Genomic DNA, 24,761 nt, shown 5'->3' on the forward strand with positions numbered 1-24,761 from the left:
TGGGACACGAATTCAGCCGGCAGGAGCTGACATCTTCCTCAGTCACACTTGCCACTGTCCCCTCCCCTAGAGACCTCCTGGTGGGGCCCAGGGCACCCACTGAGCTTACGGGCAGCGGCCAGCTGTGCCTGCCTGACCCACCAGAACGAGCTTTCCCAGTGTGTGCTGGGTGTGCGTGAGGATCAGCTACAGACTGGGGCAGAAAGGCTGGCTGGGAATGGGGGGGGGGTGCACCCTGCCAGGTGGCAGGCCAAAGGATGGGGCACATTAGCCTGTTGGGTGGGGGGACGTGGGTCGGCCAGCCAGGGCCAGGTCCATCAGACCCAGGGGCGTGCATCTGCAGGAGGCAGAGGGAAGGCTGTTCACACAGGCGCCCAGAGCCCGAGGGCTGACCAGGATAGCTTCTCTAATTACACACCGTGATGTAATTAGAATCTGCTCCCAACTTAGGAGACTGGAATAATTACCACTGTGCAAGAACCCTGGGCACCGAAGCAGGGAGAAGGGCGCCCCAACCCTGTGCTGTGGCTTCAGACACTGACCTGAACCTGCAGAGGGCGGAGGTTAAGGGCATACATAGGGGTCCTGGGGTGTCTGGAAGCTCTGCATTCCTGAGGACCTCAGCAGGAAAAGCACCGGATACCCCAGCTCCAGCCCCAGCCCGGGGGGGGGGGGGTCTCCCCTCTCCAGGCTCTTGGGTTCCCCCTCTGCAGAGAAAGTCCCAGCCAGGGCTCAGGGGGCCCAGCCCCCAGGTCCCCTCTTCTGCCAGCAGAGACCAGAACAGGAAGGGAAAAGGCTTCAGCCTAGCAGGAGGCCCCACAGACTCCACGGCCCTGCAGCCTCTGTGGCACCAGAGGACATGTGAATTCAAAGACACAAGTAATCACTGATTTTCTCCCCACAATCTGAAAAATAACATCTCCCAATCTTAACAAAGCCTTAAGAAACACAAGCCAACATCCAGAACACGTCTGTAATTATCCCTGTAACCCATGTTATTTTAACACCTTTAGAAGAAAATGCAGTTTATTGAGTCTGTTTGACTTCCAAAATAAGGAGGTTGTCCGCGCAGGCCGAGGGTCTCAGGTCCAGAAGCAGGGGACTAGCTGGCCCGGGAACGGGACATCAGAGAAAGGCCCGGAAGGCTGGCGTCTTGCTATCTCCAGGAGCCGGCTGGCTCTCCCGATATCCTGGAGACATGCACTGATAGCAGCACCCTGGAACCCAGGTCATGGGGTGGTGGCCCAGAACCCACTGGGGCCAGGCAGGGGCTGGGCTCCAACATCTCAGCCCAAGCAGCGGTCACGGACCGGTGTGATCACTGCATGAAGAGCGTTCCAAGAGCAGTTTGCACAACACCTGACTTCCAAGCAACACGGAACCCTGAGAGGCACGGCTGCCTGTGCCTGACTCACCACCCAGCTGCGGCTGCCGGCACTGACGCCCGTCTTTGCCCAGGACAGTCTCTGAAGCAGCAAGGGAGCCCGAGTCCACGTGAAGGCCGGCACGCTGAGGCTGTGGGGCTGCGTCAGGCTCACGCGTCACCATCCGCCCGGCCCCAGACCCAGGCCCCTCTTGACAAAGCTCCATACAGACGGGGTGAGCCATCATCAGCCCAGCCCTGCTGGCCTGCCTCAGAGGCCTGCGGCTTGCACACACACCCAGGACCAGAACGGACCCCGAGGGCCGAGCATTCACACCGACTCCTTCCTCCCCTCCAGGCGCCCGAGTCCGCGCCCCCAGGAACCCTCTCCCCACTGGACACCGCGTGCAGATACAAGGCCACCCCAGCTGGGCCCTGAGCTTGGTCACCTGGGCCCACGCAGGCCACTGCTTCCTGCCTCTGGTTCATTCATTTACTGCCACGTGGGGCTGCTGACCCCCCAGCAGCGCAAAGCACACCCTGCCCTCCATCGTTTCCGTCCTAGGGGAAGCAAGCCAGCTCGGAGAACATGTTAACACCGGGCAGGACAAGGGCAGACATGCCAGAGAATGGCTGGGGTGCCGTCTGGGGGAGCACAGGAAGGGGTGGGGCAGCAGGAGGCCCTTGTCACGAGGGGACCCCAGCCCCCCACCCAAAGCCCCAGGGCAGTGCTCTGCCGTCCACGACTGCCCCACGCCTTCCAGTCCTTGGCCCGTGTCAACGTCGCACCCCATGAAGCCTCCCAACACCCAGCGCTTTGCCCTGTAGACAAGTTCACCTCCTCCCCGCCCCACTTGGTGAGCGGTAGCCAACTCTGGATGTGCATCTTCGGTTCACCTGGGAGCTTCCGAGAATCCTGCTGCCCCGACCTCCCCCCAGACCCAGGGCATCGCCCAAGATTCACATCTACGTGGAACCTCAGGATGCAACCATTCTGGAAATAGGATCTTTGCAAAGGAATTAGTTCAGGGGAGGTCATCCTGCAGGAGGGCGGGCCCTGACCCAGTGACTCACAGGAGGCAGAGCGACGGACAGGAGTGATGCAGCCGCCAGCCGGGGGCACGAGAGGAGCTGACAAACAGAACTGCCCGTCTCTGCCCCCGTCTGCAGGCCTCCGGAGACGGCGTGGGCCTGTCGGCATGGCCAGCCTCCACGGGAGAGTGCATTCCCAGGGGCTGAAGTCACCCCATCTGCTAGTCTGTTCCCCAAGAAACAAATTCAATGGGTGCCTCAGGCAGGAGTCCGGCCTGGCCCAGGCTCGTGGGGAGAACACATGGCTGCACGTCTGGGGGACGTCGGTTACACAGGTACCACAGCAGCTGACAACCGATGCACACGTCCACCGAAAGAAGGGGACAGCATACCTACCAACCAGGGGCTCTAGAAGGGAGGAGAGGGGTGTTTCATGGGGAAGGCGGATCCAGGTGGGTTGCTGGAGTACTTTTAAAAAGGGGTCTTGAAGATTTCTGCCTGGGAGCCAGGGGACCTTCAGAGGTGAGCCTGCAGGCAGGGCAGGCAGGACCCTACGGGCAGGTGCCAGAGACACAGACCCACGCACCCCTGCACAGCAGGAGCGCACAGGGTTTAAGAGGCACAAACACCATGAACTGTTCCACTTCACCACTTACACCTGCCACCACGGCAGTCGTGCCCACGGCACACACATCAGAAACCACACACATGCCTGCTCGGCGGTAGGCATCTGGCCACAGCCAGGGGACACCCAGGGGGACTCTCCTGTAACCTGTCATCGGGACCCGGCACTCTGCTCTGGGGCTGAGGTCCCCACACGTTTGAGGCTTCTCTGGTGATCTTCCTGGGGTGAGTTCTGAGGCCAGTGGTCGGCAGAGCCCACGTGCCTCACCCCCTCAAGAGCAGCCCGCCCCCTGTCCGTGCGGCCCCTCCCTTTCCCATGGCACACACGCTCCCGGGCAGCCGGGGCACAAGGGGAGCCGAGGTGGCCCGGCCGGGGCCACACTGGAGTTGCTGGAGGCCAAGAAGTACATTTTCCCTTCAGACGACACGTACCAGCCTTGCAGTCAGTGTCACCAAACTCAGACATTCGGAAAAACATGATGGAGAAACATCAAGGTGCCTGCATCACCTTCCGGGCAACCTGTACCCCACTCTGTTTCTCCCAGCACTTATTTATTGCACAAATGAGTTTGTCACAAATACCACTTTATAAACAACTCATCTCCCTTATCAAGAACTGGTTTCTGTACTGAGGACAACAGTGCACCGTCATTTAAGGGGTGGCAGTCCTGGCGAGACGGCCGTGCTTACCTCCGGCCCAGGGGACTCAGGCTCCCACCTACAGCCTCGGTGGTCACATCTGTCCCTTTCCATGTCCCGTTCCTGGGAGGCGCCCACACTGTGTGCTCTTGTGCAGAGAAGAGGCCCAGGAAGCCCAATGGGGGCGGGGCATGGGCTCAGATCCCTTCAGCCACCCATGGCCGGAGAGCCTTGGTAGACGCTGCTCGGGTGTCCGTGAGTCGCGAGCATGCCACCCAGGGCACCAGAGGTCAGGGACATAACTGGAGCTCACGCTGGTTCAGCCACAAAGCCTAGAGGGCCTGGCGCCTGGATGCGCTGGTGCCCACCCCCACACCACAGCCTGTGAGGGGGTGCTGGGTATCCTGGCCCCGGCCCCAAGAGTGACAGGGCGCGCTCACTGGGTCCAGAGCTGCTGCCGTGGGCGCCCAGGCCTCCGGGCCACACATCCACCACTACTGACCCCGCAGGACGTGGGCAGTGAGTCCCCACACAGCACACACTCCCAACTCCCACTCCCCAGGCAAGCCCAGGCCCTTAGGTGTGAAGTCTATTCCCGCAATCTGGCCCCCAAACCCCAGGCTTCTAACAGTAAACACCCATCTTGCTCCCGGGTCGGCTGTGTCGCTCTAGGGCGGGACCAGGCCTGCTCCCAGTGTCCAGACTGCTGGACTCCGGCAAGCCCAGCTCACCTCAATCACAAGGGCAGGTGGGGAGCAACCTGGGCTCGGAGCCAACGGGAGACACCGTGGGGAGCAGGCCAGGGAGCACAGGGACCACAACCCAAGAAGGGCAGACAGGAGCCCCTGGGAACCGGGAGGGCAGCAAGCGCCCACAGAACCCACCACGACTGCATCTTGGGGCTGCAGGGGAGCTGGGGACCCCCAGAGCCTGCTGGGTGGTGGGTCGTGCTGAGGGAGCGTGGGCAGCCTCCTGGGTGGCCCGCCCAGAGAAACCCAAGAGCAGTCTGGAAGGAAGCCCAGGGAGCCGCGGGGGGGCACAGAGGAACTGCCCCCATGCCAACGCCCGAGATCGTGCCTCTTCATTCATTCTCATGGTGGGCTCTCCTGCCAGGCTCACAGCAAGGACAGCAAGGGGTGGATCCTTGGGAGCTCACAGCACGTCTCCAGGCCGCATCAGAGATCAGAGCTGGCTGCCGCCGTCCAGCTGCATTTGCTGGGCCAGCTGCTGCCCGATGGCCAGCAAGGGGCTGGCCCTGTAGGCTGGACTAGCCAGCAGCTCCCGAAACCGAGCCCTTTCTTCCTCCCTGAAAGAGAGGAGATCAGCGCAGGTCAGCAAACCCCACAACCCTGTGCAGGGAGGGGTGGGGATGAGCATCAGCACTGCCCCAGCCCGGCCATCCCGTCCCTGGGCACCTCAGGGAGGGCGAGACACTGGAGTGGGTGGGCAGGGGTTACACAGGGCAGAGCACCTGGGGCCTAAGGGTTACCAGAGGGCAGTGGGCGGGGGCAGTATGGGGGGGATGAGGAAGGCAGCAGGGCAGGGAGGGGGCTCAGGAGCGGCCTTGCTGAGTCAGGCCCAAGGGGGATGAGGGGGGCTATGAGAGCTAACAGGTGCTTTGGGGAGGAAGGGACTGGCTGCCCTCACGATCACACACAGGCTCTGGAGCGTGGGTCTGGGGGACTAGCACCCCTGCCCTCCCCCAGGAAGTGGGCTCTGGGCCCCCCATCCCCAACTCTGATGCGGAGCTGCTATTCAAAGCAGGAAGAAGCGGACACACGTGGGGAGGTAGACACGTGGCCTGCAGACACGTGGGCTTACACAAGAGGCGCCCTCCCTCCAGCGAGCCAAAACCGAGCACTGCGGCCCCACGGGCCCGAGACCAGCCTTGCCCACAATGGGGTGCCCCAGCGACAGAGGGGGCAGTGGCTGCCTCTGATGGGAGCTGGAGGGCTTCCTCCCGGGGGAGGACCTGAGCCCCCAGTCCACAGTGGTGGCTGCCACTCTCTGCACGTGGGTCTCTTAAGCCCAGCCAGCCCCTGGGAGAGCCGGCACTCATGCCGCATCTCAGAAGCACAGGGGCCAGCTGGACGTTTGCAGGTGCCTTGGCGAGGCGCCTCTGAGGGAGGACACCCGTGCACTGAAAGCTCGGGATGGCGGTCCAGGACACGTGTGGGCAGGGCCGCCGTGGCACCTGCGGCACGGTGCTGGGGAAGGTGCTGCAGAAGGGGTGGCCCTGGCCCGGGGGCGGTGGGGTGGAGCCGACTGGTGCTCTGCCATTTTCTGTGTGTGCGTGACGGGGCAAGGCTGAACCGCGAGGTGCCTGGCTTCCCCAGCTGCTGAGAGGGAGACTGAACCCCTGACCAACTGCCCAAGCCAGGGGTCCACACCCAAGATGCCTGGGAGGGCAACGGGCTCTGGGCTCCCAGGGTGATCCCAAAAGAGCCAGCATGTCTTGTTCTGGCAGCTTCTGCTCCCCTCGCTGCCTGGGCAAAGGGGCCCCCCGGCCCAGCTACAAACCGGCTCCTTCATGCCGATGAGAGGCACCACTGGCCAAGCTGTCCGTGGGCCTGAGTGGGCCAGGGCCGGGGGCGCTCGGCCAGAGGCTGGACGGTGCTGGGGTGAGGTGGGAGGGAAGGAGGTGGGTGCACTGGAGCCTCATTTTGGTGGCAGGGCCTTACTCACAGGAGCTGGAGCCTCTGCGCGGTGCTCATGCGGCTCAGCTCGGCGGGGCGGGGCCTGCTGCTCACCCTGCGAGGGACAGACAAGCCAGTCAGCACAGGTGCCCCTGTGGGCCCCCACGGCAGCCTGGGGAGCTGCCACCCAGAGGCATGCGCGTCTACACAGCCAGCAGCAGGAAGGGTGAGAAAACCAGAGCCCCAGGCCAACACCTAAATTTAGCCTCCAAACCAGGAGACCTCATCCTTTATTCATGGTTTCTGTTAAAATATGAATGAAAGACCCGTCTCATGCGTCCCACAGACGGTTCCCACTGCAGCTCTGCTCCTCTCACTGCTGACCCCCCATGTTCACCCCGGAGCAGGCCCCTCGCAGAACTGACTGGCATGCCCAGGACACTGCGCCGGCAGGTCAGGGAGCCTAAGCCCTGGATCCGATCCAACCCCCACCCCCCAACACCCCAGCACCCCCACTTATAAAAACGTAAAACTGGGGCGCCTGGGTGGCTCAGTCAGTTAAGCATCATCTAACTCTTGATTTCAGCTCAGGTCATGATCTCAGGGTCGTGAGATCGAGCCCCACGTCGGACTCCGCACTCTGCAGGAAGTCTGCTGGGGATTCCCTCTCTCTTCCCCTCTCTTAAAAAAAAAAAAAAAAAAAAAAAAGATAAAAAAATAAAAATAAAAAGGTAAAATCCACTGAGGCCACTCATGGCCCTCCAGCTCTGAGAGCAGTGCCCGTGTAGACGCATCTGGGAGTCCCCTCAGTGCCCAGGGGTCAGGTGCAGTCTCTAGTGGCTTAAACCCCCCAGCACGGTGGGCAGCCAGGGCGCACACAGAGCCTCAGGGCATGCCTAGGACCTGGTAAGCAGCTTCCAGGGGGAGGCTCCCGTCCTGTGGACAAAGGCAGGCTGTCTGGGTGAGCAGAGCCAACCCCTCAGTCCTGTCACCTCCGTCTAGACAGGCCCAGGCTTTGACTTCAAGTCTCTCAGGTGGAGAGCCCCTGGAAGGCAGAGACTCACTTGGTGCTGGCTTCAGACAGAGCGGGGTCAATGGTGGGCTGAGACCTCCGGCCAGGAACGATGTGCTGCTCAGAGCCCACAGCCTACCTGCTGCTTAAGTACCACCGACATGACCCCAGCCCCACCAGCCCTGGAGGGAGTGGCTCTGGACACCAACCGACCAGGGATGAACCTTGGGAAAACCGCTGTACCCTGAAGCCTCAGTTTCCCCATCAAACAAATGTTTTCCTGGCAAACTTGCATTAGCGGGCCTGCAGTCCAAGGGGAAAGTGAGCGCGCAGGTGCACCCAGGTAACTCCCAGCTTTGTTGCTCTCCTGCAGGCGGTGGGGCCCAGCCCTCTCACTTGCCTGCTGATGGGAGTGAGCCCACATGGCATGTCCCACCCCAGGGGCCTAGGAAACCAAGTGGGTGTAAGAAACCCCAAACAATACGGACTCTTGTCCAAACCCACAGCCCCGGTGGGCGAAGCCCCGAAGTCCACCCAGGGCGGCCCAATGGGGTCCACGGTGCTATTCTCAGCCCACTCTCCAGCAGCACCTGCTGGCCTGTAAGATCCGGGAGGGCTGAGCCGGCAGGAAGCACCCCGACCCTGGCTGCCGCCCAGGGGCTCTCCGAGTATCCACGGCAGCAGCCTCAAGACGTGGCCAAGGTCACCAGGATCACATGGGGTCCAAGGGATGGCTAGCCTGGTGGCTCAGCTGCACAAAGCTCATCAGAAAGGACAAGGTGATCTTCGCCTGACACTCTTTTGCCCAAAGGACCAGGTTTCTAGAGAATCTAACCTTTCACTAACAAGCAGCATCACTGTGCGTACAACTCGTGCTGTGTCGTGCCCACCCAGATGGCTTGGGACACAGCACGGGAAGGTGTGCTCCGATGGCTCTCTGCAACCACCGCCCAGTGAGGTCACATCACGGATGTGGGACGAGCTTGGAGAAGGGTCCAGGGCCGTGGTCACGGTGTCCCAGTAGGTGACTGGGGACCCTCGCACTCAGGCCTGGGTGTCCAGGGCCACAAGGCCAACCCCACAGCACATCCTGTCCTACCCCAACCCCAGGAGGGGGGCTGCTGGGGAAGGTGCTGCAGCAGGGGCGGCCCTGGCCCAGGGGGGCGGTGGGGTGGAGCCGAACTGGTGCTCTGCCCTGTGTGGAACCCTGTCCCCCACGCCTAGAGGAGGGGGGGACAACACACACTGATCAGCAGAGCCATCTGTACCGTCTGCATGCTTTCAAGTGTCAGCCCCTGGTGTGACCCCCTCCAGCGCAGAAGCCACCTGAAGGGGCTCCCGGTGGCCAGAGCTGGACCAGTCCCTGCAACAGAGTGAAGTCCTGTCGGATTATAGCCCACAGTATAAAATAAATACCCACGAGTCCATTCGGACATCCATAATGAGTCACTCATGCGCTGACACGGAAACGGTACTTATCTCCTCCTCCGAAGGAGAATCCCAGTGTCTGCACAGCCGCTCCGTCCTCGGGGAGCACAGCGCACCTCCCCACTCCTTAGGTGTGGGCTGAGCGTGGCGACTCCCTTCCCCAGGGGACAGAGCAGGAAAGGGAAGGAGCCACGTGGGGTGGGGACACCGGGGAGACACACCTCTGCCGGGTGACCACGGCCAACATGAGCAGTGACAAGTCATGTTGACGGCAGGCACCTGGGCCGGATGGGATGAGACGGACACCTCCCTGTGTGGTCTTCCCCCCGACAACCCCTGACCCCAGTCCACTCATGAGAAACCACATCATGCTAATCCCAACGAGGGGCAACACCCCAAACGCCTGACTGGCCCTCCTCCCAACGAGGAGCATCCCCCCAAACGCCTGACTGGCCCTCCTCCCAACGAGGGGCAACACCCCAAACGCCTAACTGGTCCTCCTCAAAATGAGGAGCATCCCCCCAAACGCCTGACTGGCCCTCCTCCCAACGGTCAGGGTCATCAGAGAAACTGTCACGGCCAAGAGATGTAAAGGGACATGACTGGTGTCACGTGGTGTCCTGGACGGGATCCTGGGACAGAAAGGGGATGTTAGGGGAAACTGAGGAAATCTGAATAACCCATGGGCTTTATTCAATCACTATTATTTACATATCAATACTGATTCCTTAAGGGGCCCCAGTGCACTATGCTGACAGGGGGAGCTGGATGTGAGGGACGTGGGAACTCTCAGTATCCTCTCATCATTTTCTGTAAATCTAAAACTGTTCTAAAATAACATTTATTCAAACAAACAGCTCCCCAGGGCCAGACGCACTTGAGGAGGGACGGTGACCCCCATCCAACAGGAGGCTCAGCTAGGAGACCAGCTGGGGACCTTCCCACACCCAGAGAGCCGGAAGCAACCTCAGCTACAGCCCAGCTCAGCAGCCCAGGCCGCCCAAGGCCACACACATTCCTCCTCGGGCTGCCAACTGGGTGTTTACGCAGCAATTCCCCCCCTCTGGGAGCCCTGAGCACATTTTTCAGATGAGAAAACTGAAAGCGGGGCGCCTGGGTGGCTCAGTCGTTAAGTGTCTGCCTTCGGCTCAGGTCATGATCCCAGGGTCCTGGGATCGAGCCCCGCGTCAGGCTCCCTGCTCGGCGGGAAGCCTGCTTCTCCCTCTGCCACTCCCCCTGCTTGTGTTCACTCTCGCTGTATCTCTCTCTCCGTCAGATAAACAAAATCTTTAAAAAAAAAAGAAAAGAAAAGAAAAAAGAAAAAACTGAAAGCAGGGGAAGGACACTTGACTGGGGTCACATTTTTTTATCAAGAATCGGGGGGGGATTTGCATCTCAGGCTCTGGCTCGATCACCAATCTCAACTGTGAAGGCCACTCCTCGATTCTTTGTCCGGACCAAAGGCTCTGGGTGCTCCCATTCCGGGAGCTGGCCTGGGATGTTCTGGGTCTGCAGCCAAGTGGCCCTGAGCACATCGCTGGACACCCCCAACCTCCAAGCTGATGAAGGAACACAGAGAGGGACAGCAGAGGGACTGGCTTCTCTGGAGCACCCATGTTCCGGGGAGGCAGGAAGCGCTGCAAGAACGTGTACTTCTGGGAGAGGGTGCCGAAGGCAGCAGATATGGTGGCAGGCTGTGTCCCTGGGGGGTGAAGCCCAGTGGCTGGAAGGACCCACCACACCGCAGCCCTCCCGGCTAAGCTGCTCCGAGGCCCACGCTGGAGAAGGCCGACGGGTGCCCCTCGTCAACATGCTGGACAGGCCATCTGCCTGCAGAGGCCCCAGCGAGAGAGTCAGCACACCACCTGCCTACCCCAAGGCTTGGACCACGGAAGCAAGGGTTTCTGCATCAACAAGGAGGTCGGGCACCTCTGCAGGCTTTGCCTCCCCCCCTTCCCTCCCCTGCTGGTTCCTCCCCAGGCTCCGGACACAGGTCAGCAGCTGCCACTCTGGAAGAGCCGGCCCTTTCCTGGCCTCACATTCCCAAGGCAGCCACAGACAGACACTCACCCTCTGGCACGTGGCTGCCGACTGCCAGCCTCCAGCTCCAGCAGCTCAGGGAGGGCATCTCTCAGGGGCTGCAGGTCCCCCACCACCACCGTGGCCCTCCGTCTCCGCTCTGCCTTGCGCTTCTGCTCGGCCAGCTTTATGGCTTCGATTTCTGAGGGCAGGTGGGGGGGGGGGGACAATGGGTTAGTGAGAGGAGCAGAGAGCAAGGGACAAGCACACAGGCAACCAGCTTCCTTCCTGAGCAGGGCCGGCAAGTGGCACCTACGTTCGCCCTGGGAACCCGGGAGGCAGGTCGGCACCCTGATTGCGGGATGCCGAGACTGAGCTGCAGGCGCTGAGGCTTCTTCTCTTTCTGAAAAGGGACGCTGGCTCGGGGGCCTGTGCACGTGGGGGGCGCAGGCTGCGCAGTCAGCGGGCGAGGGGGAAACGATGTAAACAGTGAGCCACTGAGCAGCAGGGTCATGCTCTCCTGTGCTCCCCAAGTTCCCCCTGAGACGCACCAGGAGGGAGAAAGTGGATCCCCACATACAGGAGTTGACATCATGGGGCTCCCAGAAGGCTCTGCACGGAGGTCCAGCGCAGCCACTGGGAAGGGGGCACCGGGGTAGGCCGGGGGCCAGCGCGGCTGAGAGGAACACAGGGTGCTGGAGGATGAGGGACGGGGGCACGGCCTTGGGAATTGTTTTGTTAAGATTTATTTATTCACGTGAGAGGACGCGGGTGCAAGTGGGGGCGCAGCAGAGAAGAGAGAGTCTCAGGCAGACTCCTCGCTAAGCAAGGAGCCCAACACGGGGCTCAATCCCAGGATCCTGAGACCATGACCTGAGCCGAAATCAAAAGGCAGACATTTAAGTGACGGAGCCTCCCAGGCATCTCAAAGCCTCTGGGGATTTGATTTTCACCTAGAAATGTTTTTATTTCACAGTTGCTAATAAAGTATGTATTCAAATGCAGTATTTCCAGTGTGGCCGGTGGGCAACGCCAGCTCAGCTCTTACCCAGGGAGACAGCGGGTGGGCCCAGGGCCCGTTGTACACAAAAGACGCGCGGACTCCGCACTCACGGATTTTGTGCATTTGCTCTGTCAGGCTCTCACTGAAAAGCTGGGACAGAACAGCGGCTGGGGGCTGACCAGACCTGAGCCCATCCCGCTGGAACGGACAGCCACACGAGGAATCACACCTCAAAGGCTGCAACACGCCGCCTTCCTGACACAGCGCCCGGCAGGTCCACAGCCAGAGGCGCCACCAGCCAGCGACCTGCACGTGGCAGGTACGAGAGCCCTGACTCCACGAGCTGGGTCCTTCAGAACACTGTGGCCGCCCGTCACCCCACAGAAGGGCAGTGACCTCCAGGCACAAGGCAGGCCAGGAGGGGAACCCCACACCAAGCCCCAGGAAGCACATGTGAAAGGGGAGTCATACGTGGTGACCCCAACAGGCATTTTCAAGAGCGGAGTTTCCAGAAACTGCAACTATTCACCTAGTGGGGAGAAGCACCGAGGAAGGCTTCCCAGAGGCAAGAGCCGCTCGACAAGCCTACAGTGCTAGGCCAGGGTCACCCACCCCAAACCCCTCGGCTGCCCAGGGCAAGCTCTGAAAAGCCCACCCTCCTGCGTGGCCCAAAGTCAGGGACACCCATGCTGCCCCCAACCACAGCCCCTAAGAGAGCCCCAGAGGGCCCCTGGGGAGTGAGGTTGCTCCCCTCGCCCCAAAGAGCAGAGCTCAAGTAGACAAGGACAGCTCCACTCGCCAGCTCCTCGTGTGCGGAGCAAGCCCTCAGGGCTCCGGATTATTAGGACTTACGAGGGACAAGTCAGTGCTTTCCCTCCTGCCAATAAGAGGATCAACAACTTACTGAGCATCTCCTCAAACCAGATGCCTCTTTCCCGAGAGCCGAGCATCCCAGGAGGGTGGCAAAGGCCAGGGCAGGTGCTCTGAGACCCCTGCCCCTTCAGTGGCCAGCAGACCAGCACTGGGACCAAGCACAGCAAAGCACAGGCCCAGGCTCCTGGGGGACACAGGAACACGACCACACAAACATCTGCAAATCCAAGCTCGAAGTGCTTTTAGTAACACATTCCACCTAGCTGGAGTGTAACCGAGGCACATGAGGACAGTTCAACATGGGGACATCTGCCAGGCGCCCCACTGGGGGTCTGTTTAAACACAAAGACCACCATGGCCACAAGAAGTGCCAAATGGAACACCACAGAATTCACTATCCACACTCACCATAAAAATGACAGCACAGCCATGAATGGAGGCCAATTCCTTAATGTGACAAGAGCTTATCTACCAGAAACATCATGTTCTCTAGCAAAACATCACAAGACTCCACAGCAACCCAGGGAGGGCAGACGGTGCTGGGCTGGTGACCCTGAGAAACCGCAAAGCTCACATAGCCTCAAACTTCAACAGGATTTTCACCTGAACCTGTGAAGCTAATTCCAAGTCTTACTTTAAAAAAAAGACTCAATGTGTAAGAGTAACCAGAACATGTTTAAGGGAACACGCAACAAGGAAGTGGGCCTACCGGACGCTGAAGCAAATAAGGAAGTGACAGGAATCCCAACAGGGCAGCGTCCCAGGCAGGTGTGGAGGGCAGGCTCCCGACATCCTTCTGGGGGGGGGGGGGTCCCTGCTGCCTGCCCTAAAAACGAAGAATTAAACACCACGAATATAACAAATAGGAATCAAAAGCCACAAAACACAGGCGTGCACGCACACGCACACCCTGAGTTTCTAAAGCTCCACACCCCCAGGATAAAGGGGAAAGGTCTGCAAGTTCAATCCTGCACGAGCAACCAGCTTGCTAGGGAACGGTCTTCAGCTCTGTCCGTCCCACCTAAACAGGTTTATGACTTTTTTACGTGAGACTGAAACATTAACATGTCCTCAGATTTGGGTGCCTCTCATTCCAGCCTGGAGACTGGGGGGGACATGTGAACAGTGAATTTAAAGTGGTGTAGTTCTGGGGCACCTGGGTGGCTCAGTTGGTTAAGCGACTGCCTTCGGCTCAGGTCATGATCCTGGAGTCCCGGGATCGAGTCCTGCATCGGGCTCCCTGCTCGGCAGGGAGTCTGCTTCTCCCTCTGACCGTCTTCCCTCTCGTGCTCTTTCTCATTCTCTCTCTCAAATAAATAAATAAAGTCTTTAAAAAAAAAAATAAAATAAAGTGGTGTAGTTCTGTGCCACTGGGCTCGGCACAGGGGCTCCAGGCTGGCCACCCTCCGCAGAGGACAACTGTGCCCATGTCACCACAGGCCCTGCCCACTCTCCCCTTTCTGCCCCAGAGCCACTCCGCCTTCTAGCCAGAGATAGGGGCCCAGGGGGAGGGGGGCGCCCGCCTGGAGTGTCCTCTGAGCCCAGGACCCTGTTACACCATCTTCTGGCAATGAAGTCTCCCTTCTACCCTCCATGCCAGATAGAGGTCGGGGGCCTCCCCTCCACATCCTTGTACCTGGGCTGGAAATCGCCTCCTTCATCGAAGACTCCTCTCCAGGTAAACCTTTCTTGGGGTGCTGGGACCAGACAGACCGCACACCGACGTTTCTCCCCAGGGAGAATCTCATGGCCAGCCCATTGTAAGCAAGGGCAGGGGCAGCAAAAGGTCCCTTCTACCAACGGTGTGTTCTAGAGCAACAGATTCTGAGCATTTTGGGGGTGGGGGGCTCCTCTTGCCCCTATCACTGCCCCTCCCCTGGCTCTGGAAGTTTCCCAGGGACTGACACTCCTTCATTCTAAATGGTTTAATTTAAAACTAGCTTGAGGTGTAACCAAGAAAGCATTCCACATGCTAATTGAGCCTCCAAAAACAACTTCACCAGCTACATGGGATGCTGACCGTGGGAGGCTTAAGGGCTGAGTTCCCTGAAGGCCAGTCCACATCCCACTGACAGAATTCAGGAGGAGGGGGCAAGGCATGTGCCCCCGTCACTCTCCTTACTTCCGTGCCCACATCTGCCCAACGACGAGAAGCCTAAGGGAAGTTCCTTAGAAACCGGGCCTGAAGCAGAGAGCCCATGATGGCACCTTGTGTTGTGCACCAACACAGCTGGGTCCCAACCCCTGGCCGCAGACTGGGAACCATTCGCACCCCTTCCATCACCACCCACCAGAGGCTCGAACCCCTGCCGTAGGATGAGAAGACATGAAAACATGAGCTTGGAGAAGAAAATGAAACTGATCCATTTTAGGTGGCATGATTTTTTATGTAGAAAGTTCTAAGGAATCTACAGAATAACTATCAGAATACATGATTTTAGCACTGTCAAAGGATACAATATTCTTAAAAATCCATCCTTTATAAACTACTAGAAAACGAAGCTTTTGAGAATCTCACTTATAAACAACTCCAAAACCTATGAAACCATGAGCAATAGGCATAACAAAAATAAAAACCCATGTAAGACCTCTACTCTGAAAACTATACAATGCTGACAAGAGAAATTAAAGAAAATCCACAAAAATGGAGAAATGTACCATATTCGTGGACTTAAAGATTCAATACTGTTAACACGGCAATTTCCCCCAAACTGATCTACACACTCAAGGCACCTGCAGTCGTAAGCCTGACAAGGTTCTGTTGGTGGGAGTGGGCCTCTGGTAAAACCTACACGGAAGCGCCACAGACCCGGCCTTCCCACAGGAGAACCGAGGAGGGGGAGGGCGCCCGCTGTGCACCACGGCCTCCTGCAGAGCTGCCAGTACGTGTGAGGACACACTGGCAGCAGCCAACAGCAGATGCCCCCAAACAGACCCACACTCAGGAGACCGTGCGATGTTTCGCAAAGACACTGAAACAATCAAACGAGGAGAGAAAAGCCTTTAGAACAAACAGTGCCAGAGTAACCGAACATCCACAGAGGGGGAAGGAGCCTCAGCCAGTACCGCACGCCACCGACAAACGCCAACCGAGATGGACCAGAAACCAAACTAACCTAACTACACAGCTTTTAGAAAAGGAGAACAGCATCTTGAGGACTTGAGATTGGGCAAAGTTTTCCTAGACAAGACACACATGTATACAAAATAACCACATAAAAAAAGCTAAATCAGATGCCTCAAGATTAAACTTCTGTTCATCAAAAACACATTGTTCAGAAAATGAACGGGCAAGTCACGCTCTGGAAGAAAATCTGCAAGCACACACTTGACGCAGGGCTGGCTTCCGGGACGTCAGAACCATTCTTGGAGTGAGGTAACGAAACCACACCCAACTGGGGTGCACACGCAATGCTCGGGGGTGGTTGAGAGCCGACGCCACGGGGAGCTGCTGACGCCCTGCTCTGCGGGGAGCCGTGGCTGGTGGCAGTGTGAACACAGGACCACTCCAGGGAAATGTCTGGCACTTGCTTATAAAACTAAACATACACCTGCCCTATGACCCAGCACTCTATTCCCAACCATTCCTCCAAAATGACGACACACTCCACAAAAAGACCTGAAGAGAATGTTTGTAGCAGCCTTTTTCATAGTAGCTAGAAAGAGAAAAAAGACCAGGTGTCCATCAATAGGAAAAGGGGTAGCAATCGGTCTATCCAGATAAACCCTTCTCAGCGAGAGAAGGGCCCGGGCCACAGCGACACACAGCAGAGCAGACTTTCAAAGACTTCCTGCGAAGCAAAGAAATCCAGACACAAACAGAACACATCCTACAAGATTCCAGTCAGAGGACGTCTAGAGCAGTAAAATCTAAACTGTGACTCTGAGGGGAGTGACAGTGGTCACTCTCAGTGCTAGTGCTACTCTGTCTCTCCCAGGGACTCTGGTCGCACGTGTGTGTGCAGTGGCACCCAGACTGGCACTTCATCGTAGGCCAGCCTTACCTCAAAATGAAGGAGAACCATCTGCAGATGCGGAACTGTAGCAGAATCATTTGGGAGAAAGTGTCCTGACGTCTGCCACTCACTCAGCAATGGGTGGATAGAACACAGGGTGGTGGACAGACGGGTAGGGATGGACAGAGGAACAGATGTGGTAAACAACAGTGTCCACATCAAATCTAGGTGTTCACTGTCAGGTCCTCCCTGCTTTTCCGTATGACACTTTCCATGATAAGACAGTAGGTAAGCCCGAGCGGGGCGGGGCGGCTCACACAGCCCTCCGTTCCTAAACAAAACTGTAAAAACTATGAGCCAGGTAACTCAAACCTAAAGAAAGCAAGACTAGGGTATTAAAAAGAACAGAAACTAACCATTTAGGGCACAAGAAACTAGAACTGACAAACAAGTACAAGGCTTAATTCTTGGAATGGAAGAGAAAAATAAAGAGAAGTTCACGAAAAGGAGGCAAATAAAGGGTGACAAACAGGGTACCGATGATGAGAGGCCAGCAGCCCTTTGCCAATGAGGGTGGGGGTCTCATGAGAGTAGATGCTTTTATGGGAAAATAGGAATGGCCACGCCAGGCTCAAGGAGAGACGACGAAAGACCAACCAGGCACGGAGCGAGGAGCGAGTTTTAAGTATCGCGGCACACGGCAGTGCAGAGGAGCACAAGGCCCCAGCGGCCAGTCTGTCTGCTTCCCCAAGTCCAGCTTACAGAGAACATTCCACACAACGCCACGCAAGGACCGTGGGAAAGAAAATGCACGAATGAGTCACTTCTGTAAGAAACACCCACAGAGGCACAAAACATAAAATAACTGTGGAAGAAGTCGACAAATTTCTCTAGGAAATTAAAACGTACATTTTCTTTAAAACCTTAAAGGAAAAAAAATTTAACCATGAGAGAACATACCAGATAACAGAAATTAATTTTAAAAAGTCAATAAAAAATAATATAAATAAATAAATAATAGAGGTGAGCAGACTCGCACTAAAATGAGAACAGTAAGAAGAAGGTTGCAAAGCAAGCCTCATAGGACGATCCTTAGAAAACCACCAGTGCACACTCAGCATCACGAAAACTAACTCCAGGGAGTGAGGCACCAGGCGCGGTGAGGCGTCTGCGGGAGGGGCCCGGGACGAAGCCCCCCTCAGACAGGCCCTGAGAAGGAAGGAGCAGGGGCCCCGCCGCACCCCGAGCACCCTGGGACAGTTCTGCTGCAAAACCCTCGCCACAGCACGGTCACCTAGGTGCTGGTGAGCCAGCCCTGCACACGCGGCGCTCAGGGAGGACAGGGTCAGGGCGCTGCCCCAGGCCGCTGCGGGTGTGTTGGGGCGGGGGGGGCACGGGGGCCGAACTTACTCTGTAGCCACCTCTCACGCCGCAGCTTCAGTTTCTCCTTCTTGGGCAAAACAGCCCTGGCCTCCACACCTGAGGACAGAGAACACATGGGGGTGAGTGGGGCGCTCCGTGCCCACGGGGAGGAGCCGGGAACTGTGCCCCAGGCCAGGCCGCGGCCAGGTGCATGGTGGCCCAGAGTCAGGAGGGGTCCCTGCGCACTTCCTATGGGGCTGCCCTGGGACACATGACCCCGGGATGACCTCCAGAACAGGCTGCAGCGTGACCAGGGAGCCCCCAGATGCCACATAACTCACCAAGAGGAAGGCCCATGCCCCCGAGCCTGGGACCTGGAGCTCTGGACTTGAGGCTCATGGTCCCCACCTGTTTGCAGTTTCTCGGCACAGGCGCTGCCCAAAGCCGAGGGTCTCAGGTGAGTCCAGTCGAAGCAAAAAAATGGTCCCAGATCTCGTCACCGATTCCACCAAGGCAGTAAGAGAAACCCACTTCTCCTCACATGGTCCCTTCGTGAGGGGCCGCCGTCCACCCTCGCCTGCCAGCATCGGAGCGTGTCTGCAACGTTCCCAGCCTAACCCTAACCCAGGGTCAGGGCAACGAGTGCAACATATACCCTCTCCTCTGTCTCCCGAACACCTCCGTCATCAGAGCGCAGGCCACCGGCTGACCCGCCCACCACCCTCCCTGCTCCCCCCAGCTCAGCGGGTGAGTGGCCTCCCCTCCCTCATAAGCCTGCCCTCACCCCCGCGGTATGTCTGCACACCCCCATTTTATGGACTAAACTGTGTTCCCCAAATGCACATGCTCAAGTCCTAATCACCAGGTCCTCAGAAGGCAACTGTGTTTGAAGACATGGTCTTTAATGAGGGCACAACGGTGGCCCTGATCCAACGGGACTGGTGTCCTCGTAAGAAGAAATCAGAACACGGACGTTCAGGGGACGATGATGTGAGGATGATGGCCATCTACACACCCACGGGAGGCCTCAGATGCCCAGCCTCCAGACCGCGAGGGATACAGGTGTGTTTGCTCCAGCCGCCCGAGCGGACCCCCACATCCATCTTCTCAGGAATAAGGCAAAGCCCTGTGCTTCCGCCATCAGCCAGACAGCAGGCCGGTGCGGCCCTGCCTGCCCAGTCCCCACACGGACCACAGTTACCAGACACCGACATGGCATCACCCATCACCCACCAAGGAAAGGGCACCTGTTAACACTCATTCACGAACTACCTGAAGAAACCTGCTGACCTGTAGGAGCACTGGGCGTCTTTCTGTCAGTGACCCTACGAACTAGCCCAACAGAGGGGGCCGTAACCCCCCCCAGGTCATGGGAACTGCTAGGGACCGGGACCGGAAAGGAGCTGCCCTGGGACCACACTGCTGGAGGGGTAACGGAGACGCGAGACTTGAAGTAAAGCCTGAACCACGTGGGCACAAAAAATCACACACAGCCCTGGCCGCAGGACACGGGGCTTCCCTCCTCAGCAGGCGGACGGGGTGGGGGGCAGATAGAGGGGCCCCTGCCCCCAGGAGGCACACAGAGGCGGACGAAACCTGACATCACTGGCCAGATGCTGACTCCCAGCTGGACAAGGCCAGTCAGCCCGAGTCGGCAGAGGCCATCTACAGCCCCAAGCTGCTCAGGCAGGGCCTGCAGGTGCATCAGACGGCCCTGGGCCTCCCCTTCTCCAGGCCCTTCCTTCTCCAAGGGGCGGACGTCGGCCCAGGGCCGAACTACACCCCGGGCAGTGGGACAACCACCAAAGGGACCCCTCGCGAGTCACTGAGCCTCTCGCTCGAGAGTGAGCCAGTGCGGCAGAGAGCAGGGTGACTGTGGGTATGCGCTGTAAATTTACGAGACAAACCCAGAGAGATCGTCATCAGCCCTTTGGAATTCCTCCAGCCGGGGAGAAGAGGCTACCTCACGTGGGGAGAGCTACCACGGGTGAAACATGCAGGTGCCCCCCGGGCTCTGTGCACGGGAGCCGGGCCGGGCCGGGGGCAGGGAGCACAGCGTCGCTGCCAGGCTCTGGGAGCACAAAGACGGCGCGGCCTGACCGCTATCTGCCCCACGTCAGGGCTGTGGCATGTGGGAACACAGGCTGGGAGGGCGCTGGGCCAGGAGACGCCGGACGCTGCGGACAGTGTCTCTGCCTCTACAAACAGAGCGGGCTCCAGGCTGGCTCCACTTCCTTGGCCTTAACTGGTTTCCCCAGAGATCAAGTGGCCTAAGCCCAGGGCATAGCCCACCCCAAGCTCAGGCTACGAGACACTCACATCTCCCGATGTGTCTTTACTTCACGCCGATTTTTCCCAGCTCGTACGGGAGATCTATGACGTCTACACAACAGAGTGGAGACAAGTTCCATCAAGAGAAAGGGGGTGCGCCTGTTAAACTAGACTCTTCAGCTCAGGAACGTGCATAAAACCTTATAACCTGGGACTCCCAGGAGGATTAATCCCTTCTCCCAAGGGTAAGACCCTGCACGCTGTGGCCTCGTGTTGAAACTTCCAGACGCGCTGGAGCTGACCTACTCCCCTCGAGGCCCTGACCTCTCACTGCCCCCCCTCACCTGCCCAGAGAGCGGAGGCCTTGTGTGACTTTCCAGTCACCCTCAGCTGCTCAGAATGGGGGCGGGTGTGAGAGGGTGGACAGAAGGGGCTGCAGGGTATGGGCCCCCGGGGTAACCCTGCTCCTCCAGCTGCTCCAGCCCCCACTCCCCTGCACCTGGCACCACACCCACCATGCTATCTGGCCGCCAGGTGCCGGCCTGATACAGGGCAGGGAGGGCACCTCTGCAGCCTCGTGCAGGCACCAGAGGCCTCTGGGGGTGGGGGTGGGGGTGAGATGTCCACGTGTCCCGGTGCCAGGTCAAGCCACATGTGGGGTGATGACAGTGCCCGCTATGGGGTCAGGGAGCATCCGATTGAGGTGACAATCTGGGCAATGGAGACCAGTGACAGGAACAGAGCTGACCCACATGTCCAGCAGGTGAATGCAGGAGGGTGCCCTCCCAGAGAAGCATCCAACAGGCGGATGTGAAGGCGGCTCACAAAGTTCAGGGAGACCCCACCCGTGGGGGCCTCTGCCCAGTAGCCTGTCCCCATGGCACCGGGGAAACAGGAACCAAACGTGCCGTCCCTGTGAGACAGCCGAGCACCCGGAGAGTGAGGTCCCCCAGAAGCTGCCTGGAAGCGCCGGCCCCACAGGCTGCAGGTAGCGAACACGCTGCCCACACTGGGCATGGGCGGCAGGGATGAGCATGGGCACCACAAGCCCTGCTCACCTCAGTGTCCCTGACGGGGGTCCCCAAGACAACTGGAGGGTTCCAAAAGCCCAAACCCCCAAGGACCAGGCAAGGCCCTCACTTTGCACTGAGTCTACAGCCTCGAATGAGACAGACAAGAGGGCAAGAGGGGCGTGGTGGCCAGTGGGCCAGGTGGACAGGCCCTACAGACAAGCCATGTAAACCCAGGCTCCAGGGAAGGTGGCATCTGGGAGTGCCAGGATGGTCTGGGCAGCCAGAGCCTGAGGCTGAGCGAGGCAAGACAGCTGCCCAGGCGCACCTCGCTGTCCCTGGACACCGTCAGACCCGGCGCGGAGGCAACCTCGGAAGAAAGAAAAACACAGGGAGAGGGCTCCACGGCAGCCTTCTTACTGGAGATTTTCACACACCTGCAGGCGAGGGAAGGCGGTAAAGAGCCCTCGAGCGCCTCCAGCTGCACCCACTCCGAGCCCCCGGGCCGACATGCGCTCACGTGACCTCCGCCCCCAGGCCCCTTGCTGCGCTGGTGCCTGCTCACCAGAGTGCCTGGGTGTCCTGAGCCAACACCTGTGAAGGGGGACCCACCCTCAGCAAGGGCACCAGGAGCATGGGCTGAGATGGATCAGGAGATGCTCAGGGGGACACGGAAGTGGCCTGTCCAGTCTCAGCACCAAGCCCCTTCCATGGCCCCACATCGGGCCCCCCTGGGCTCAGCCCTGGGCAGGCCACCCTCATGACCCTGAGGGAGGACACCTCTCCCAGGTGGATGGGAATCCCAACAGCACTGCCCGACTGTGGTTTCTCCACCACAGCATGCCGACAGGGCTCTGCCACAGGGGCCAGCAACCGGGGAGCACCAGTTCACATCCTACCCAGGAGCAACCCCTCCCCAAATTCTGCTCTGGCTCTCAGTTACTCCCACCCTACCTTGTGGGCTTCCCTCCTGTGGTTGCAGGGGCTAGAGGGTGCTGGTCCCTCAGGGCCCTGTTCCTCCTGACGCCCTGCAGGTAGCTGTGCCACGTCACAAAGGGAGGCACGGAGGCCCAGAGCAGAACCTACCCAGAACCAGGCAGGAGAGCGCAACCGGCACCTCCCACACCAAGGCCGACAGACCCACGTGTGGTGTCAGCATGGGCTGTCCCAGTTCTTACACGTATGACAAAGGAAGTACACCGAATCTCCAGTCGCCTCCTCCGTGCAGCAAGCTCCACGTGACCCACAACAGCAGAAACACCAGCCTCGGAAAACTGGGGCTGGGTGCAATGACGCTGGCCTCTCTGGTCCCAAGCAGGAGGCTTAAAAGTACCGCACACAAACCTGGGTCCTCGTCCCTCCCAGGGCCAATGTCCTGGGTGTGCCCTCACCTCCAGGACCCCCAGAGTCAACACTACAGCCCTGCCGCCCTGGGGGAGGGGAATGAGAGGTGTCCAGCAGCATTTTGATAAGTGACAAAGTGACAGCAACTGCGCACCCCGGGGCGTGTCATCCCAAACTGAGTGCCCAACCCGAACTCAGGGCAGGTGCCAGGAACACCAACCCTGGGTGTCCACGTGACACAGAGAGCAGTGTATTCTCACCTTCAGGATCACAAAATTCTCCAGAACCTAAAAACAATACTTAAAACAATCAACCCAGTGACCATGCTGAGCACAGGAGGCAGGGTGGCCTCCCACCCTCGCTGTGCCTGCACCCCACCAACCCACCCACCTTCTGAGCCCCACCCTCCAGCCCCAGGGCACTGACCTCAGCTACAGGCCAAAGGGCTCTGGGCATCCCAGGGAGAAAGGGTGGGCATGAGCTCAGGCACAGGCTGCTCCAACCAGAAAAGCTGACGGTGAGACGCAGCTTCCTGCGACAAGACAGGAAGCTCTGGATCCTCAGCGGTAGAGACACAACAGTCTTCTCATCCATGTAAGCGGAATGCCAGTGCATAGTGTGAGGTCCAGTGCCCAGCACTGCACTGGCGCCCCAGTGGCCCGCCTCCCATGCAGTCTGCAGCCTGGGCAGGACATGAGTAATGAATCACAGGACATACGTCCTAACAGAACTGGAAAAAGAATTAATACGTAATTAGCTTTTCCATAAATGACACCAAGAACCTGCTCCCCTTCTGTCAACAAAGATGTGCAAAAACCAAGCACAGGTAACAGAAGGAGGTAGCCTCAGGTTTCAGAGCGGCTTCAGGAGCAGGCTGATGTGACTGAAGCCTCGCACAGAGGCATCCCGGGACACTGAGCTCACACCTCAGCTTCTCAGTAAATGCTACCAAGACAGAGATTTGGAGGAATAAAGCAGGAATCCTTCCCGTCCCTCTGTACATCAAAAGAAGGCCCCGATGCATAAAATATATAAGTAACAGAAGCGTAAAAGTACTACAAAAACACAAATGAGTCACAAAATACAAAGAAAACGTCAATTTGACTACGTACAAGAACTGTATCAAAAAAGTTATGTGGATAAACTCAAAAAGCATTACTAATGGGGATACCTGCAGATAACAAAAAAGCGCTTCTGAATCAACAGGAAAGGCAAACAGCATAAAGGAATAAGAAAAGTGCAGAAACGGGCTGCCTTCAGAGAAACACGGCTTAACGGAACTTCTAAGGAAGCGCACATCTTACAAACCGGCCCCCCAAAAACTGGCTGCCCTTGACGTTAGCAGAGACCTAGGCATGCACCAGCCGGCTCAGACCAGAGGCAGAGGCAGACTCTCAAGCGCACAGCAAGGGCTCCCTCAGGGCAGCATCTCTCGAAAGCGATCAGGCAACTGTCTACTGACTTTCGTCGGCGTTTTACGGGCTTCTCGTTTCCGGTCCCCAGTCAGAGGCATGTAATAATACCCTGGGCCACAGGGCATTATAGTGTATTATACACAAGTCCACCTCGGGGACTTGTGATGCAAAACCAGGGCCAAAGGGGCCATCTGGCTCCCAAAACCATCTACGGATTTTTTAAATGTCTGCACATCTAACTCAGCAATTCCACCTCTCTATTTCTGTGTACAGAGGTGTTCACTAGCATCCACAGAGATAGGAGGACACAACGTGCCCTGCAGCGTAGGTCCCATCACAGGACAAACCCCAACAGCCTTGCAGAGGAGCAAGGTCACCCTGTGCTGATGGGCAACCACGCCCAGCACTCGGGGAAGCACGGGGCCAGCACCAGCCACGTATGCAGACTGTGGAGACGGAGAAACCTGCAGTGGCGACAGCCGCACCAGAGTCCCTGCACGGAGTCTCCACGCTCGTGTGCACCATGCTAACGAGAAGGGCAGTGGTGGGCCACGGGGGGGGGGGGGGGGGTGGCGAGCACTGTGGGCTCTCTCCAGGATGGAGAGGACAGGCCCGGTGGCCGGAGATGAAGCTAGAACAAGGAGGGCCCGGGCCCCCCACCTCAGCAAGCCTGAGACAGGTGGTTGCCTACAGACGGTGCAGCTAGATTTTGTTCCCTTCATTTTTCCATTTAATTATTTATGCTGTACCCTGCAAGCAGGCAGCGATTCAGGA

At 58.5% G+C, this 24,761-nt stretch overlaps 1 protein-coding gene across 5 annotated transcripts in view; it reads right to left on the reverse strand.

The window, feature by feature from the left end:
- Positions 1–3,484: 3,484 nt before the first annotated feature.
- The window catches only part of SLX9 (SLX9 ribosome biogenesis factor), a 35,734-nt gene continuing 14,457 nt past the window's right edge, over positions 3,485–24,761 (reverse strand). For 4 of the 5 annotated variants that reach the window (XM_028126510.2, XM_028126512.2, XM_028126509.2 and 1 more), the window contains 3 exons: positions 17,996–18,064; positions 10,805–10,955; positions 8,572–10,436 (listed from right to left, as the gene is read on the reverse strand). In XM_028126510.2, coding sequence (XP_027982311.1) covers positions 10,130–10,436; positions 10,805–10,955; positions 17,996–18,064 — 527 coding nt within the window. In that variant the 3' untranslated portion in view covers positions 8,572–10,129. Of the gene's footprint in view, positions 4,965–6,343; positions 6,410–8,571; positions 10,437–10,804; positions 10,956–17,995; positions 18,065–24,761 lie in introns of those variants that run through there. The other variant, XM_028126513.2, reaches the window with a different exon arrangement.

Source organism: Eumetopias jubatus, unplaced genomic scaffold, assembly GCF_037043125.1.
Source record: "Eumetopias jubatus isolate StellerSeaLion01/CBP00866 unplaced genomic scaffold, mEumJub1_p1.0 scaffold_1, whole genome shotgun sequence".
NCBI lineage: Eukaryota > Metazoa > Chordata > Mammalia > Carnivora > Otariidae > Eumetopias > Eumetopias jubatus.